The following is a 20,494-nucleotide window of genomic DNA, read 5'->3' as shown; positions in this document are numbered from 1 at the left end:
TTGCAACCAATTCTTTGTCTTTGTTACAAACCTGCAACCACAATTGTTCTGTTCTCTGTTTTATCTGTTCATACATCATTAATATGCTGTAATTTTGTGGTTGAGATAAATCATTTATATTGAAATTGAATATAATCCTTGATGTACAAAATGATGGTATGGTCATGGTTGAAATGCCATTAATTATAATCCTGCTCACTCAGCGTTGACTCGTAAACAAGTACAATGATGAAGCACAATTTCTACAGCTATGTAGACTGCACTATACAAATGTAAATTCCATGATAATTGTATAAAAAAAAATACAGACCATCAAACTAAAAATAGGTACCATAAGGAGGTACAGTCAACCAAACTGAAATGCAGGAGATATACATACATATATTACTCTTTTACTCGTTTCAGTCATTTGACTGTGGCCATGCTGGAGCACCGCCTTTAATCGAGGAACTCGACCCCAGACTTAGTCTTTGTAAGCCCAGTACTTATTCTATCGGTCTCTTTACCGAACCGCTAAGTGACGGGGACATAAACACACCAGCATCGGCTGTCAAGCAATGTTGGGGGGACAAACACAGACATACAAACTCACTCACACACACACACACACATATATATATATATATATACATATATACGACAGGCTTCTTTCAGTTTCCGTCTACCAAATCCACTCACAAGGCTTTGGTCGGCCCGAGGCTATAGCAGAAGACACTTGCCCAAGATGCCACACAGTGGGACTGAACCCGGAACCATGTGGTTGGTAAACAAGCTACCAACCACACAGCCACGTATGATTATCATCATCCTTTAATACCCAGTTTCCATGTTGGTATGGGTTGGACAATTCGATAGAATCTGATAAACTGCAAGACTGTGCCAAACTCCAGTTAGCTTTGGAGTGATTTGTACAGCTGGATGCTCTTCCTAGTGCCAACCACTTTAAAGAGTGTACTAGGTACTTTTTGCCTCGTGAGGACACCAAGTAACTTAGAAGACAACAAAACAAAAGGAAGATCCCCCCCACCTCGACTAAATAGGGGGAGGGTATTTGAGAGAGGAGGCATTGAGTTTATGCCAGATGTTAAAAGGCTTAAACTACGATAGAGAGACAAATATAGATGCCTTCCTAGAGAGGTACATGGTTCACCTGCATTATAGGAGGGTAGGTGGGAGTAATTGAGAAGGTAAAAAAAGCGTGACAAGGTGCCAGAGCAAACTCTCAAGGTATAAACACAAAGGTGAGTGTAAGAGAGAATATGGACAGTGGATATAAGGAGGGTGGGGGATAATTTCGTAAAAGAGAAGAGAGAAACAAATGGATATAGGAGGTGGGGGTAGAGGTGAATGCAGTGAGTGATTAACAAGAGTGGAGGCATATAACAATCAGTACACACACACACACACACACACACATAAAAAGCATGCATTAGAGATAGAGAGAACTAGAGAGAGGGTATGAGAGAGATAGTGTGTGTGAACGAGAGAGAGAGAGATAGTGTGAGTGAACAAGAGAGAGAGAGAGATAGTGTGAGTGAACGAGAGAGAGAGAGAGATCTACAACAAGAGTAAAATGAGTGGTGTGGATGATGATGATGATGATAGTAATGTTAGTGATTGAGGTTGTGGTGGTGACTGTGGTGGTAATAGTTATTTATTTATAAACAGATTAATAAAGGAAAAAAGAATGTCAACTGTTGAGTAATTTCTTGATTTTATTTTATTTGTTTTCATTTATGTGTCTAAACCACTATCATCATCATCATCATATAGCTAGCAGCTAGCTATACATCTGTCCAAGCGGCTTCCTTCTCTCTCGTATCATTCTGTGGGCATGGCAACTGCTGCCAAGGTGGAGACAAATCAGCATTGACAGGTGGAGGATGATGGATAACAGTGGTGAGAAAGAGGAGAGAGAGAAAACATGAGGGGTTTTCATATTGTCATTGTGTTTGTTTGTTATATCTGGTATACATGGAAACCAACTCTGAAGAGGGTAAAGGGAAAGGAAAAAAAAGACGATGATGGTAATGGTGATGAAAGTGGTGGTGGTGATGATGTTGGTGATGACAGTGATGGAGATGGCAGTACTGTTGATGAAAATAGAAGTTGTGGTGGTGGTGGTGGTAATGAGAACGATGATGATGATGACGGTCATGATGCTAATGGTGATGATAATGTCAGTGATGACGATGATGATATTGGGATAAAAAGATACAAAGATTTTTTTTGTACCACAAGCAAAACAGTACTACATTTTGTCTGACAATTCAATTCATGTTACAACACGAAAAAAATTATTAACTAGGCTAGCAAGCAAGAAGTTCTCAATTCAGGGCAACAACAATAACAACCAAAACCACACAAAATATTACGACAGAACCCATCAAAAATAATAACATCAACAAAAGAGAATTCTTCCCAAGAATCCATATGATTTCTAAGAAAGGCACAGGGCCACACATACTGGAGTGGGAGGAGGGGGTGGAATCAGTTATTTCAATCCATCTCTCCCTATTTAACTGGTACTTTCACTTTATGACTCCTCCCCCCCCCCCAACCGCACTACAAATGATGAGAGGTGAAGTCGACCTTGACAGAACTGAACCTGGGAGCATAATTAAGCAGAGAAGTGTTTTGTTTGTCGTTATGAAGAATTGAAGGCCTGTCATACACAACACAGCCAATGTAGTTCACTAAAGTCAGAAATTATCAGTGGGATGTAGACAAAAAATAGCCAAGTGCAACAAAAATTGAAATCATCATCATTGATGATGATTGGCGCAGGAGTGGCTGTGTGGCACCTTGGGCAAGTGTCTTCTGCTATAGCCTCGGGCCGACCAAAGCCCTGTGAGTGGATTTGGTAGACGGAAACTGAAAGAAGCCCGTCGTATATATGTACATATATATATATATGAGTGTATGTGTGTCTGTGTTTGTCCCCCTAGCATTGCTTGACAACCGATGCTGGTGTGTTTATGTCCCCGTCACTTAGCGGTTCGGCAACAGAGACCGATAGAATAAGTACTGGGCTTACAAAAGAATAAGTCCCAGGATCGAATTGCTCGATTAAAGGCGGTGCTCCAGCATGGCCGCAGTCAAATAACTGAAACAAGTAAAACAGTAAAGAGTATTGAGCATCCACTTTTCCATGTTTGCCTGGGTTGGATGGAGTTTGAGGCAGATTTTCTATGGCTGGATGCCCTTCCTATCACCAACCATCTTGTTTCCAAGCAAAGTGAGACTTCCTCACTGATATGTTCATGTACAACATTGGAGATGAATGACACTGCTTGTATGACTGAGACACTTGTTAACAACTGTCGATGTTAAGATACATACGAGGGGGTACTGAAAAGTTCCTGGCTTTAAGGGTATTGCAAAAATCTGATGCAGGCTTCTGCTTGGCCAGCTCCTGTCAAACTGTTCCACCCATGCCAGCATGGAAGGCAGACATTAATCAATGATGATGATTGGAGAAAATACTTAGCAACATTTCTTACAGCTCTTTAACTTCTGAATTCAAATTTTCTTCCAAGGTCAACTGCACCTTTCGTCTTTTCAGGTTAAGTAAAATAAATACAATACCTCACTTTACGAGTTTTATTTTTCAAGCACAAGATCCAAATTTTGAATGAAGAGCAAAAGTTTCTACTACCATAACAAATGCTTTTGCATGTTACTGACAAATTTATAGAGTGAAAAAAAACTTCTAAGCAAACAACTCTGAACTTGTTTTTTTAAAAAGAAATCAACAAGTCACCTATGAGTGCTTGTGAATCAGCGATTGCGTCTACAAGTGAAGGTGTGCACAAGTCTAGTGTGAGTGAAAATGATTCAGAAAACAATAATAATAATCATCATTTAACATCCGTTTTACATGCTGGCATGGCTTGGACGATTTGACTGGGGACTGGCGAACCAAATGACTGCACCAGGCTCCAATCTGATCTGGCAGTTTCTACAGCTTCACTACCTCATCTCAGGTCTTCCTGGGACTACCTCTTCCACAAGTTCCCTCAACCGCTATGATATAGCACTTTTTCACACAGCTATCCTCATCCATTCTCACCACATGATCATACCAGCGCAGTCGTCTCTCTTGCACACCACATCTGATGCTTCTTAGGTCCAACTCTTCTCTCAAGGTACTTACACTGTTGAGTATGCACGCTAACATTACACATCCAACGGAGCATACTGACTTCATTCCTTGCAAGCTTATGCATGTCCTCAGCAGTCATGGCCCATGTTTCATTGCCATGTAGCATGGCTGTTCGTACACACGTGTCATACAGTCTACCTTTTACTCTGCATGAGAGGCCCTTTGTTACCAGCAGAGGTAAGAGCTCTCTGAACTTTGCCCAGGCTATTCTTATTCTAGTAGTTACACTTTCAGTGCACCCACCCCCACTACTGATTTGGTCACCTAGATAATGGAAGCTATCAACTACTTCTAGTTTTTCTCCCTGGAATGTGGCAGAAGTTGTTCTCTGCACATTTCAGTGTTTATTGCCATATACAAAAACTAACTTCCCAGTTAGCCTTCCTTTTTATATTGCTGCGCTGCACCTCTTATGTGTCTATAGCTTACACTGGGTACATCTTATAGAGTTTCTACCTACGCTTTTTCTACAGATAGAGCAGGGCCATCTACCTGAAGGGATTTGTGGCTTGTCTGGCTTCCTACTTATTAGGACTTTGGTTTTAGATAGGTTGACTCTAAGGCCCTTCGATTCTAATCCTTGCTTCCACACCTGAAACTTCTCTTGTTTGATAGTGACTCAGCAATTAGAGCAAGGTTGTCAGCATAGAGGAGCTCCCAGGGGCATCTTGTCTTGAATTCCTCTGTTATTGCCTGTGATAAATATGATGGCACTAAGGACTGAACCTTGGTGGACTCCTACCGCTACCTGGAATTCTTCACTGTACTTGTTGCCAACCCTCACCTTACTGACAGCATCCCTGAACATGGCTTGCACAGCTATCACTAACCATTCATCTTCATCTATCCCTGGTTTCCTAATTGACCACCAGATAAGGGATCAAGGGACCCCATCAAAAGCTTTCTCCATGTCAACGAAAGCCAGGTACAGAGGTTTATCTTTGGCTAGGTATTTCTCTTGCAGCTGTCTTACCAGAAATACAGCACCAGTGGTGCTTTTTCTTGGTACGGACCCAAACTGCATCTCATCTAAACTGATTCTCAGTCATTGGGAATATTTTTTATTATAAATGATCTTGACATTCTTTTTACTTTACATAAAATATTCTTTACCTTTCTACTGTCGTCCTACTGCCACTTATTTACAGGTATTATAAATTTTATAGGTAAAATATTTTTCCGCCAACGAATTATGATTTACAACATTGCTACTATGGGAAATTATTGCTCTGCTTCACAAGTTTTCAAGTTACAAGTGGTCTCTGGGAACAAATTAACTTGTATATCAAGGCATTAATGTACCAGTTGAACACTAGGGGTCAATGTAATTGACTTATCCCTCCCACTAAAATTGCTGGCCTTGTGTTAAAATTTAAAACCATTATTATTATTATCATCATCATCGTCATTTAGGTGGTGAGGTGGCACAATTGTTAGCACATCGGATGAAATGCTTAGTGGTATTTCGTCCCTCTTTGTGTTCTGAGTTCAAATTCCACTGAGGTGAACTTTGGCTTTAATCCTTTTGGGGTCGATGAAATAAGTACCAGTTGAGCACTGAGGTCAATGTGATCGACTTAACCCTCCCAACAAAATTTCAGGCCTTGTGCCTTTAGTAGAAAGGATTATTATAATTGGTAAGGCAGTGAGCTGGCAGAATTGTTAGCATGCCAGGCTTAATGTTTAGTAGTATTTCATCTGTGTTTGCGTTTTGAGTTCAAATTCTGTCACGGTCGACTTTACCTTTCATCCTTTTGAGGGTCAATAAAATAAGTACCAGCCAAGTACAGGGATCGATGCACTTAACTTACCTATCCCCCCAAATTGCTGGCCTTGTGCCAAAATTTGAAACCATTGTAATTTATTGGTAAAGTAGCAAGCTGGTAGAATCATTAGTACACCAGACTGGACAAAATGCTTAGCAACATTTCCAACTTAGGTTCTGAGTTCAAATTCTGCCAAGATCAACTTCACCTTTCATTCTTTTGGGATCAAAAAACTAAAGTAGCAACCTAGTACTTGGATTGGTGTCACCGACAAGCCCTCTCCCTACAAAATTTCAGGCTTTGTGCTTAAATAGTAGAAAGAATTATTATTATTATTACTGGCTGTAGTAGCAGTAGTAAGTAGATCACTGTTCTACACAACCCACACTGCAGAAGATTCCAGCTGACTACAAGATTAATTAGTTCAAACCTATAAATAACACAACCCACTAGGCGTGTCAATGAGTAAATGAGGCTACACTCATTACTTTAATTTACCTTACTAAGCATAGATGTTGCTTTCAGTTAAAGCTGAAAGTGCTTAGCAGCAGGAAAGACATCCAAGTACAAAGGAAATGAAAAGAACTTTTAATATGAAAGAAACAAGATAGCATGGAAGAAAATGTATGTAGCCAGTATGGACACTCATACATATATATATAGCACGGACACTCACACATCATCATCATTTAGCGTCCGCTTTCCATGCTAGCATGGGTTGGACGGTTCAACTGGGGTCTGGGAAGCCAGAAGGCTGCACCAAGCCCAGTATGATCTGGCAATGTTTCTATGGCTGGATGCCCTTCCTAACACCAACCACTCCGTGAGTGTAGTAGGTGCTTTTTACGTGCCACCGGCACAGGTGCCAGACGGGGCTGGCAAACGGCCACGGACGGATGGTGCTTTTTACGTGCCACCGGCATGGGGGCCAGGCGAGGCTGGCAATGGCCACGTTCGGATGGTGCTTTTTATGTGCCACGGGCACGGAGGCCAGTCGGGGCGGCGCTGGCAACGGCCACGGTCGGCAACATACACAAATATATATATATATATCATGATTATTATTGTCCATATTCCAAGCTGGTATGATTTAGACAGTTTGACAGGCTCCAGCATTAATGAGGTTGCCAAATAACTCACAAGACAAAGAAAAGACCCCTTGACTAAGTGGGGTAGTAGCAGAGAGGGAGGTGGCTTTATGCCAGTCACTGAGAGGCTAAAATGACAGAGGGATAGGCAAAGGCAGCTTACTATGGAGGAGATACATGACTACCCAATATTATACAAGGGTCAGTGAGAGTAGATGGAAAGAAGCAGATAATGAACCAGGAAGAGTGGATTGATGAATTCATTAGAAAATGAGAGAGTGACAGATGGTGAAAGATGGATGCGAATGTGAATGAATGGAGGTGTGGCAGATGTTAAATATCAGTATGGCGGCTGAAAGAATAGAAGTGGTTCAGGAAGGAGGAAATGATAAGAGGTTAAAAATGAAAGGAGGAGAGCAATAGATTAGGAAGTGTGGTGGTTGGGAGGAGGGGGAGAAAGATGTACAGTGACAGAAATGGATGTCAGAAGTATACAGGGGTGGCTATAATGAGTGGGAGAGAGAAAGGTGGGAGAAAGGCAATCAAGGGCAGCTATGCCAAGGTGATGAGAATCGTAGCATATAAGAGATGGAGTTAAAAGTAAGGTAACGACAGTTCTCAGATGTATCTCAGGGAGGCACAAGAAGTAATCAGTGGAAAATATAGTGGGAAGGGATGATATTGAGAATGAGGAATAGATTCTAAAAGTGGTTCCAGCGAGAGAAGGGGGTAACTAGTAGCACAAAAGGGGGGTTGAAATATGTGCATATTCTGCTCTACAAATGTATAACCATAAACATGCACATATAGAAACACACAAATATATACACATATAAGCATATATATATATATTAGGTTATGAAAGGTAATGGTGTCAGTAAGACCCAAAGGCGTCAGATAATGCTGAGTAAGTGCTTTGGATAGACCATAGTTAAGCTCCAGGTTCGGTGATTATGCAAATAAGGAGTCCAACGTAGATCATATATCAGCATGTGTATATACAAAAAATCAAGGCTGTGAAGATTTTTGAACATTTATAAATAGGTCTTACAGCTGTTTTCAGGATATTTTTTATATCCCTTCATCGGAAACAGTGTGAGAAAATGGTTAAGCAATAGTTAATTTAGATAAGATATGAAATAGAGAGTGAAGTGGAGGAATGAAAATAGATGAGAGATATGCAGGGATATTGCATTTGCAGATCCATTATTTAGGCAGTATGGTATACATATAAGATTCAAATCCAATAGGATTTAAAATTAAGATTCAAATCCAAGAGTAAAATCCAATAGTATTTAAAATTAAGATTCAAATCCAAGAGTAAAATCCAATAGTATTTAGAATTAAGATTCCAATACCTTGTGAGTAAAATCCAATAGTATTTAAAATTAAGATTCCAATACCTTGTGAGTAAAATCCAATAGTATTTAAAATTGGTCATTCCATGTATAGAGTTTGTACACAGTGCTATTGAATCAAGCGTTTTATATAAATATATATTGTAGTTGTGATACCCGTGCTGGTGGCTTGTAGGGCCTCACTGAGGAAATGACGAAGACCGAGACCCCTGAGATATGCTGTTACTGTGAAGACCTGACAAATGAAATGAGTTCATGGCTTGCAGGACGGCCTGCTGTGCTGACCTTGGATCGTAGAGTGACCCGCCTTTCTTAAGGGGACCTAGTGAGTCAAGTATGTCAACATCAAAATAAAAATCAAATGGAAATTGTAGTTAAGACACCCGTGCCAGTGACATGTAAAAAGCACCGTCCGAACGTGGCAGATGCCAGCGCTGCCTGACTGGTGTGCATGTCAGTGACACATAAAAGCACCAACCGATCGTGGTCGTTTGCCAGCCTTCCCTGGCCCCTGTGCCGGTGGCACGTAAAAAACACCCACTACACTCATGGAGTGGTTGGCGTCCAGCTGTAGAAACACTTCCAAATCAGACTAGAGCCTGGTGCAGCCTCCATGGCTTACCAGACCCCGGTCGAATCGTCCAACCCATGCTAGCATGGAAAATGGACGTAAGATGATGATGATACACACAAGTAGAGACATGTTTAAGAAGTCAACTTTGCAATCATATAATTCTGGGTTTCATCCCACAGCACTGAACCACACTTTATCACTGCTATGTAACTGAAACATTATAGAGCAGTATTTCTCAACCATTTTTTTATCTTTGAACCCTTTTCATTCCTATTTTACTCGAATGGACCCTCCTAGCCATACAATGTTTAAAAAAAATCATTATATTTTTAGAATTAAATATTATTAGAAATTGTATAAAAAGAAATTGTTAAAATATTCTGTTTTATAAAAGTATAACTAGTTTATTGCAGATAATTCTAACAAGAAAATCTTATATGGATGCCCAAGGACTTTAAAAAAAAAATTGGTAGCCTGTTATATAAGAGATTTGACTTATTTTTTAACAGGTTCAGCAACTATGAAGCAGCTCTCTCATTGGCTTAAGATTTGTACAGGATATGAGTGTATGGAATATGGACATGTTAGTTGAGTGGTGATGATAGTGGTATGTTTAGCTCCCAGTCAGCCTTGACTGAGTAGAACTATAATCAAAGACATTCTAGGTATGACCACACTGACTTTCCACGCATAATTTATTGCAAACTACATTATCCAATATGTCCGTCATTTAATTTTAGAGGTGATAGAGTGTAATTTCAGAGATTAGGCTGCTAATTCTAACAGCTTGTGTAGCCATGTAGAAACTCATACATTGGTTCATTTTAAATTTAATTTTAATTGGATATATTTTTTTTAACAGGTCATTATTTGTCTCAAACTTTTTATTTTGTCTGTGAAGCATAACATTGAGATCTGTGCCCCATCACTTGCGACGTCTTTCTAGAGCTGCCTCTCAAACAATCCTATCAGATTATCCAAACAGATAATCTCTAACAGACTATCAGATTATTTCTAATTGCTGATAAATGTGATAGAATAAATTAAAAAAAAAGTAGAGTTTTTAATTTATAAAAGAAAATTTCTGAAAGAATACCTTTTATCGCTTACTTGTTTCAGTCAGTTAACTGCAGCCCTTAAAAGGGTTTTAGTGGAATAAATTGACCCAAGTACATTTTTTTAATCTAATATTTATCTCTTCTTTTGTTGAACTGCTAAGTTATGGGGACATAAACAAACAACACCAGTTGTCAAGCAGTGGTAGTGGGGTAAAGAGAGATATAAAGACATGCACAGAACACATACACGTGTATTTATGTGACAGGCTTCCATACAGTTTCTGTCAACCCAATTTACTTCCAAGGTATTGGTCAGCCCCAGGTTATAGATGACATTTTCTCAAGGTGCTGCACAGTAGGACTGAACCCAAAACCATGTGGTTTCAAAGTGAGTTTTTACCACACAACCATGCCTACACTTAGGAATATGAAGAGGTGTGTTGAATGTCTCAGATGTTAACTGAATTCTCATATATTTTTTAAAATATCCATCACAATATATTTTTCTTCAAAATAACCATGAGACTGTTTTTCTCTGCTTAAGGAACTGGTCTTAACCCTTTTGCTACTATATTTCGCCTTTACTTCAATTAATTTTTAAAATAATGAAGGACTTAGTGAAATAACTTCATTATTCACCTGGTGTTTGAAACCTAAATTAACACAAAATTTTGATTGAATATTTTATCTTAAGATGAATTTTGTATCATAGAACGACAAGCTGTTTCAGGCAGGTTGGTATCAAAAGGATTAGACCTTAGTCCTCACTTTATATCATGGCATGCAACACTGGATTTTGGTGTAGTGGGGATCTCAAACGTTTTATTCCAATGAAGACCTTTCACAAGCCAACTGATTTTACTGACTGGCCTTATAATGCCAACATAATGTTTGTCAGCCTGACTGACTTCCCTCCCTAACTGAATCAATGGAGAAAGCATTATTGTTAACTGAAAATCAATAGGTTGGTGTCTATGTTATCTTGATAGTGGAATCCTACTTGCACAAGATAAATACACCATGAAGAGGCATGTAATACAGATATCTTCCAATGGAAACGTGACATTAGCCTAATCTCTATTAGCAGCATTAGAGAGAAGTCCTCATATCATCATCATTCTAAAACAACCGCTTTTCTATGCTTGCACGGGTCAGACAGAATTTGCCAAGGCAGATTTTCTATGGCCAAATGCCCTTTCTGTCACCAACCCTCACCTGATTCCCAGTAAGGTAATCTTTACTCATGGCCAGGCATGTTTTCCATGGAAGACTGGAAACAAGCAATGTTGCTTGTTGATGCCCACAATCATCACAAAGTCAAGACAAGGGTATATGTACATGCACATAAACATAGGTACATATATACACATGATGGGCTTCTTTCAGTTTCCATCTATCAAGTCCTGTTACAAGGCTTTGGTTGGCCTGGGGATTTTGTAGAAAACACATGCCTAAGGTGCCATGCAGTGGGACCGAACCAGAGACCACATGGTTGGTAAGCAAACTTCTTATTCACAAAGCTACACCTGCGCTGTGGCTGTGTAGTTTTCGCATGTAAGAAAGAAACAAAGAATGTGATTTTGGAGCTGTAGTTGCTTGGCAAGGAACTTATTCTGAGAGTGTGTGTTGACGCTAAAAGAATTACATAGAGGAAATCATGCTAACCATTTGAAAAGCAAAAACAACTGAGATTCCTTTCATTTCTTAATAGTATACATTATAAAGTGTCAAAAGATTTCATTGTACCTCTACAAACCAGTCACTGGAATGCAGCAGAATTGTGAAAGTGAACAGGTCACAGGAGTACAAATTTATTTGATTGTTACTTCAGTCGCAAATGGAGCAGAAAGTTTCTACAGTGATAGTCAGTGCTGCTGTCTCTCTACACTGATAGTGCAGTGTTACTAGCAAGTTGCAAGTATGAGCAGCTATTTTCCTTCTATTTGTACCAGTAATTTATAAGCTTATATATCTTATATATAAACCTAGGCAAAATCTGATTCCATGCTTTATCTAATATCACAGAACAAGAGAGCAAGTTATCTTAAATTGCTCTTTTTTTATAAATGAAACTAACCCTCACAAACACAGGATTTCCATGTTTCCCAGAAATGGCTGGGAAAGTACTGATCATTCTGTTATTTATCCATATCCATTTACATTTCAAAATGAAATTCTGGGAACAATGATTCTATCGTTCCATCTCCCAAAGCTGACAAAGCATCAGTAGTAAAGCAAGGTTGATTCCATCAACTATAATCAACTGCAAATTTGTGACATTGTGCCAATGTGAGAAATCAATATGGAACCGAAAAAGGAACAGCTGTCCCCTGTTTCTAAACTTAATATTCACGTACAACACAATCAAACAGTCCTACAGATTCAGAATTCTGTTCTACAACAACTGTTTTAAGTATGATTTTGTAAGGAAATGATATCTGAACTCCACACCATGTAAGAATAGGACAGGATGAAACAAAATATGGTTGAAGTTGTAATCAAGCAACAAGTAAAATATATATTAAATTCATTTGATAAACTTATACAGAGTGAAACATATGGCCATCTGTAATGAATCATTTTTATTTTAATTTAATGCAAGATCTTAACTTGTTTCAGTTATTGAACTGTAATTATGCTGGGGTGCTAGTTTGAAGGGTTTAGTGAAACAAATTAACACCCTGGACTTGCAGGCTTCTCCCAGTTCCCCTCTTCAAAATTCATTCACAAGGCTCTGGTTGGCTTGAGGCTATTAGAAGGTACTTCCAAAGTGTCATGCAGTGGTACTGAACCCCAAGACAATGCAGGTGGGAAGCAAACTTCTAACTACACAGCCAAGCCTGCACTCATAAAAGAAGCATTATTTGCAACCACAATGAAACTCAAACACACAATCTTCCAATTCAAAGTCAGATACCTTGTCTAACCCCATCTTCACTCCTTAATTTGAGAATAACTCCAAGTTCATATCTAGCTGTTCAAATATTGAATTTCCAATATTTGGTATGGGTTGGACAAGTCTTACAGCAACTTGACATAGTCTGGATGTATATCATGCCACTGACACAAGAGAGATCGTCTGTAACAAGACAAAAGAATCTTCTCTACTCTGTATAATTTTCTTCTTTTAATTCAGAGTTACTGGTCTCTTGGGTAGGTTACCAGTCCTACAGCTTGCAGAATAGACATCTGTTTTTTCATTCTTTTCCTGGTATGATTTTTAAAGCTGGATGCCCTTCCTATCACCAATCATTCTACAGTTCTGACTCTAAAGTAGTTGGTGGTATGAAGAGTATACGGAATGATTTTATTAACCACTAGATGCTTAAACTAAACTCTTAGTTCACAAACAAGGGCTCCTGATTTGAATCCAGTAATATGCAACAGAATACAACACTTAATGAAAACCAGAGATCAGTTCTGTTAAAACATGGATGTAAATATCACCTCTAAAAAAAAAAAAAACTAATAGTCCTAAAATTTATAATCTTATTAACAAAATTTCATTTCAGATATTTAGGTATTTTATCAAGCTAAATCTATATTTATTGGCATTTAAAAGTGTTGTTTTAAATGCATTTATACACACTTTTTTCATAAAATCTTTTGAAAATACTACTTAATATTAGTTTCAGAACATTTATATTTTTAGTTTAATACATGTTGATTTTTGATGAATCAACTGTACTGTTTTTGTTGTACAACAACCTTAATCCTAAATACTGCCATACATTTACTCCAACACTCTGCTGTTACAGTATTCCAATACCTTCCACTATATAATACTTTGAATTAGGCTAGCCTCTGGTGAAGTCACTGTGATTTCACATCATTGACTGAGAGCCTCATTACTCTTTTACTCGTTTGTCATTTGACTGCGGCCATGCTGGAGCACCGCCTTTAATCGAGCAACTCGACCCCGGGACTTATTCTTTTGTAAGCCCAGTACTTATTCTATCGGTCTCTTTTGCCGAACCGCTAAGTAACGGGGGACATAAACACACCAGCATCGGTTGTCAAGCAAAGCTAGGGGGACAAACACACACATGCATATATATATACATATATACGACGGGCTTCTTTCAGTTTCCATCTACCAAATCCACTCACAAGGCTTTGGTCGGCCCAAGGCTATAGTAGAAGACACTTGCCCAAGGTGCCATGCAGTGGAACTAAACCCGGAACCATGTGGTTGGTAAACAAGCTACTTACCACACAGCCACTCCTGCACCCATTATTCAGATCTTATCAATAGTGCTGTGCTGCATTTGTAGTCAAAAACAGACTGTGGAGTACAGAACTTGTGGAGCTCCTAAATATTCAATTTCTACCTCTATAATGAAAGCCCATTTAAACAAATTCAATCTGAGGTTAATCACCAATAAAGACAATTTTGTAATCCCAGTAGGTATGAGGTTACATTACTAATACCATGGTCACCAACTCCAGCCCTGCTACTGCTTACAATACCACAACTCAGAAATAGGTAAAGTAATTTAGAAAGAGTAATAGAATAAATCAAGTTTAACCCTTTAGTGTTTAAACCGGCCATATCCGGCCAAAATATTCTACCTGTTTTATGTTCAAACTAGTCAGATATAGTCATTCATAGCTACCTTATTGTGTCATTTTAAAAATAAACAATCACATCATTGAAATCTCAAAGCCATGAAATGATGCAAGATTAATTTTACATGGTGTGAATACATAAGCTTTACATTTTACAGAATAATCTGAATACTAAAGGGTAAGACTAGTCATTGGGAACAGCCAGCAATGGTGACTTTGACATATGAAACACAATCAGGACAGACAGATGACAGACAGATGAGTAAAAGGTACATTTCTATGAGCTCCTCGAGCAAACTACTTCAAGAACACAATGCAGTAATAGCATTAATCACTGATTTGGATTTGTGACTTTAACAGACACACTAGGTTAACACCGTGATGTCTATCTGGATGTACAAGGAAAATATTGTTATGTAACCTGGAATGAAGAAGGGTCAAAGCTCTGAAGGCTCTGTAATGCAAATGACCTAGCCATTTTTGCAACATTAACCTCAGGAAACCAACCAGCCACCTGAGCACCCATCACTCAACATATGTTAGATAAACTTCATACTCACTGTGAAACAAACAAAAAAACAACATTCTGAATACTAATGTTTTTTTTTTTTTCAAGAGAAGAATGCATCACTCAACACAGACACACAGACTAGTAATCAGTTTAAGAGGTAGTTGGACCCAAAGACAATCTGGTTAAGGAAGCTATTACAGCTGAAATAGCACTAGGTCACACAGATTCAAAGAAATATTAGTTAGCAAATAGATGTGTCATAAAATAGACGGAATTAGAGATTTATAGCACAGAACACAATTGTCAGTTTTTATAAGACAATCTGATGCAGGCTACAGATGAGATCTGTGGAGCAAGGTTCGAGCAAGGCTGGATAGAAACAAAGTGATAGAATAATAATAGAGTTGATAGAACCATGAAAGCAAAGAGACATAGTCTTTGAAAGTATGGAAGTGGGTAATTAAAAGAATAATATCAAATAAATAGATGAGAATCTAAACAGCAGGTAACTAGTTGGGAGAGCTTTGACAATACTCTGCAACATGCAAATCCAAAGTATAAGGTGCACAAAAAAAAATACTTTGTGGTAAAAAATAACAACTTGCTATCATTACTAGAACACCAATATAGTGTAATAATAATAATAATAATCCTTTCTACAATAGGCACAAAACCTGAAATTTTGAGGAAGGGGGATAGCTGATTACATTGACCCCATTATTTCACTGGTACTTTTTTTCATCAACCCTGAAAGGATGAAAGGCAAAGTCAGCTTAGGCGGAATTTGAACTCAGAACGTAAAGACAGACAAAATACAGCTAAGCATCTCGCCTGGTGTGCTAACAATTCTGCCAGCTCACCACCTTAATAATAATAATAATGATAATAATAATAATAATGCAATTAAGTGAGGCTCATGGTTCTGCCTGCTTTGGTTTTGTTTTGGATGACATTAAAAAAACAGGTTCCACTACTATTTCATAGTTGAGAGATTAGAAATACAAAAAAGCATTAGGGTGTTAAAAAAAAGAAAATAATTTGCTTTAACAAATAAACCATACTAGTGTGGAGAAACAATTACGGAAAACAAAAACAAGACTGTTCCTGGAACATGAGAGATTGGCTATTACAACATTTGAGTGTTTGTTCAACTATTACAACCATTATTTGAAATTTCTATTATCTTTCACAATAAATGGTAAACAAAATTTATATATATGTATTTGTTCGTCTCCCCCGGCCATTAGGCACAACTTCACAAGCCAGCCCCATACTCAACTCGTCCTGTCGAAAGACCCTTGTCCTACGTCCTGGTTTGTTTTGTTGTTTATTTTATTTTTACCGTTATTGTTTTTACGTTTTTGTATTCTTATTGGTGTCACGTATTCTGTATTTTGTTCGTGTACTTCGTTCGTTTCCGTCCTCGTGTTGTATACATTCGAAGCTTTCTTCCAGGGGATCTAATGCGCTTGGCTTAGATTTCCCTTGGCGGGCTGGCCATATCGGAGCAATCTCAAGATTAATCAGCCGAAATTGCTAAGATGATCTGGTTCTTGACTGATGACTGAGGGCTTCGAATGTCCCGTCCTGTGGTTCTTGGTCTTCCTGTGGTGTTTCATGTTCTTGTCCATGTCTGTAATATTTTTACTGTTTACCTATATATATATATATATATATATATATAATCATCATCATCATTGTTTAGCGTCCGCTTTCCATGCTAGCATGGGTTGGACGGTTCAAACTGGGGTCTGGGAAGCCAGAAGGCTGCACCAGGCCCAGTCTGATCTGGCAATGATTCTATGGCTGGATGCCCTTCCTAACGCCAACCACTCCGTGAGTGTAGTGGGTACTTTTTACGTGCCACCGGCACAGGTGCCAGGTGAGGCTGGCAAATGGCCACGATCGGATGGTGCTTTTTATGTGCCACCAGCACGAGTTATATATATATATATATATATATATATGCGGCTCTCTGGCTTACCAGCTCCAGTCAAACCATCAAGCATGGAAAGCAGACTAAATGATGCTGATTTATATATATATATATATATAAATCTGGTGGCACGTAAATAGCACCCATTACACTTTTAGATTGGTTGGCATTAGGAGGGCATCTAGCTGTAGGAACCATGCCAAATCAGACTGGAACTTGGTGCGGCTCTCTGGCTTACCAGCTCTAGTCAAACCATCAAGCATGGAAAGCAGACTAAATGATGCTGATTTATATATATATATATATATATATAAATCAGCATCATTTAGTCTGCTTTCCATGCTTGATGGTTTGACTGGAGCTGGTAAGCCAGAGAGCCGCACCAAGTTCCAGTCTGATTTGGCATGGTTCCTACAGCTAGATGCCCTTCCTAATGCCAACCAATCTAAAAGTGTAATGGGTGCTATTTACGTGCCACCAGCATAGGTGCTTTCACATACCACCAGCATGGGTCCCAGTTACATTACACCAGCAGTTACAAAAATTAATATATACAAAGATGTGGCTGTGTGGTAAGAAGCTTCCTCTTAACCACATGGCCCTGAGTTCAGTCCCATTGTGTAGCACCTTGGGCAAGTGTCTTCTACTACAACCTTCGACTGACCAAAGGTGGTGCCCCAGTATGGCCTCAGTCTAATGATTGAAACATAAAAGATTATATATATATATATATATACATACACACACACACACACAATTTATTAAACTGCAATTTAGTAAAAATAGGTGGTGTTCCAATAGGTAATCTAATGATCAACCCCCTTTCTGCTTTCTACAGATACATACATATGCAAATATATATGTAAAACATTAAAAATACACACAAAATAAAACATAAAATACAGAAATTTAAAAAAAATTAAAACATACCCTTTACTTTTGTTGTCATTTTTTAATTCCTCTGCAAAAAACAAAAAACAAAAAAATTAAATTAACAAAGAATACACAAAATATTTAACATTAATAATTAAAATGTTAATTTTCTAAATATAAGAAACATTAATGAAATGTTAATGCCTTTGACATCAAATTAGCAGCTGAATTCAGGAATATTCAAAGAATTCTAGCAACTCTGCAACATATTTTGTAATTATCAAAACGATATGAGAAGATAATGAGTAAGAGTAATGAAATGACTTGTATGGAACTAAATAATTATTTAATCATTTATTTAATTACTGAAGTAATTAAAGCTGTACTTATGCCAGTCAGCTCTCCATCTGACAAAATATTACTTAGAAGAAAGCAGACATTTTAATATAGAATCCTTCTCAAAGTTTCTAACATTTTGAGGTAGTCGTCTTTTTCACAGTTGCTGGCTTTGTATGTTTCTCTTTTACTCTTTTACTTGTTTCAGTCATTTGACTGCGGCCATGCTGGAGCACCGCCTTTAGTTGAGCAAGTCAACCATGGCACTTATTCTTTGTAAGCCCAGTACTTATTTATCGGTCTCTTTTGCCAAACCACTAAGTGACGGGGACATAAACACACCAGCATCGGTTGTCAAGCAATGCTAGGGGGACAAACACAGACACACAAACATATATATATATACATATATACGATGAGCTTCTTTCAGTTTCCATCTACCAAATCCACTCAAGGCTTTGGTCGGCCCGAGGCTATAGTAGAAGACACTTGCCCAAGGTGCCACGCAGTGGAACGGAACCCGGAACCATGTGGTTGGTAAGCAAGCTACTTACCACACAGCCACTCCTGCACCTTGTATGTTCTTAATATCAGGAGTGAATGGTGTCTGCAGCTTGGCTCTAATCAGACCCACCCACCATAGTAAAGTCAGAAAGGAGGTTCCAGATGAATAGCAAACTCCCAACAGAAGAACGACTCATATTGCATTATCAATTACTCATTTCAATGATTCTTTCTAGCAATAGCTTTCCTTGTATATGAGAAAGCAGCCACAGTGTGTGTGTGTGTGTGTGTGTGTGTGTGTGTGTGTGTGTAACAGGAAATCTCAAAGCAGATAATGCTGTAAATAACAGCATATAAATATTGGGTTGAAATTTAAAAAAAAAACCATTGGATAGAAAAGTTGAGGGCTGACCATAAGACTCAAACCCACATCTTCCGAAAACAGGGCAGACATTCTACCATTACTATGATATCATATATATATATATATATATTATATATATATATATATATATAAGGCACAGGAGTGGCTGTGTGGTAAGTAGCTTGTTTACCAACCACATGGTTCCGGGTTCAGTCCCACTGCGTGGCACCTTGGGCAAGTGTCTTCTACTATAGCCTCGGGCCAACCAAACCCTTGTGAGTGGATTTGGTAGACGGAAACTGAAAGAAGCCTGTCAAATATATATATGTGTGTGTGTGTTTGTGTGTGTGTGTTTGTCCCCCTAGAATTGCTTGACAACCGATGCTGGTGTGTTTATGTCCCCGTTACTTAGCGGTTCGGCAAAAGAGACTGATAGAACAAGTACTGGGCTTACAAAAGAATAAGTCCTGGGGTCGAGTTGCTCGATTAAAGGTGGTGCTCCAGCATGGCCACAGTCAAATGACTGAAACAAGTAAAAGAGTAAAAGAGAGAGTATATATATATATATATATATATATATATATATATATATATATATATATATTTTATTTATTTATCTAGTTTCAGCTCACAAGCTGTGGCCATGCTGGGGCACCACCATATATATATATATATATATATATATATATATATATATATATATATATATATATATAGTGTATGTTGTTGATTTTTAAGCTCTAACCACTTCCTCTAATAAACAACTAGTGAGGGGGGGGGCTTCCTTGAATAGATCAAATGTATTAACTGTAACCAGCAGCTATTGTTAACCTTTAGCTTCAATGTGTATAAAAATAACCTCTGAATCAAAATTAAAACATCTCAACCTCTTCCCCACTCACTCATTCCATAAAGAATTCTCAATTAAAAGTACAACTATTTCAAACATTTACTTCCAAACACCTCTGCAGGCTGCAGTATTTTCCTGAAAGCAACACAGTCCAAGTTATTTTCAGTGCTGGTACACAACTTTTCCAGACAATATCTTCTACTAATGAATTTTCTAACTTGAAATTTGCTAATTTCACTGGCTTCATTGAATAGAATTTTATTCAAACAGGCAAGAAAAAATTTTTTTTTTTTCCTTTCTTGAGAAAGCCAACAGAAATAGTTCTAACCATTCCTGATTTGCAGAAATTATCACAAAATTCATTCAGAGTTGCCAGTTGGTACCATCTAGAATGTCAACTCCATACAACTCATTTTATCCCTAATCATCCATCCCAGCTACATGCGTGTATATTTATCAGTTGAGAGCTAAGCCATCATCATCATCGTTTAACATCCGCTTTCCATGCTAGCAAGGGTTGGACAATTTAACTGAGGTCCAGT

At 38.2% G+C, this 20,494-nt stretch overlaps 1 protein-coding gene across 10 annotated transcripts in view; it reads right to left on the bottom strand.

Moving 5' to 3' along the window:
• Positions 1-20,494, bottom strand: part of LOC115214926 (brefeldin A-inhibited guanine nucleotide-exchange protein 1) — a 201,812-nt gene that overhangs the window by 123,641 nt on the left and 57,677 nt on the right. For all 10 annotated transcript variants that reach the window (XM_036505599.1, XM_036505600.1, XM_036505598.1 and 7 more), the window contains exon 3: positions 17,956-17,986. In XM_036505599.1, coding sequence (XP_036361492.1) covers positions 17,956-17,986 — 31 coding nt within the window. The remainder of the gene's footprint in view (positions 1-17,955; positions 17,987-20,494) is intronic.

Source organism: Octopus sinensis, linkage group LG8 (genome assembly GCF_006345805.1).
Source record: "Octopus sinensis linkage group LG8, ASM634580v1, whole genome shotgun sequence".
Taxonomy (NCBI): domain Eukaryota; kingdom Metazoa; phylum Mollusca; class Cephalopoda; order Octopoda; family Octopodidae; genus Octopus; species Octopus sinensis.
This window is presented reverse-complemented; position numbering and strand designations above follow the sequence as displayed.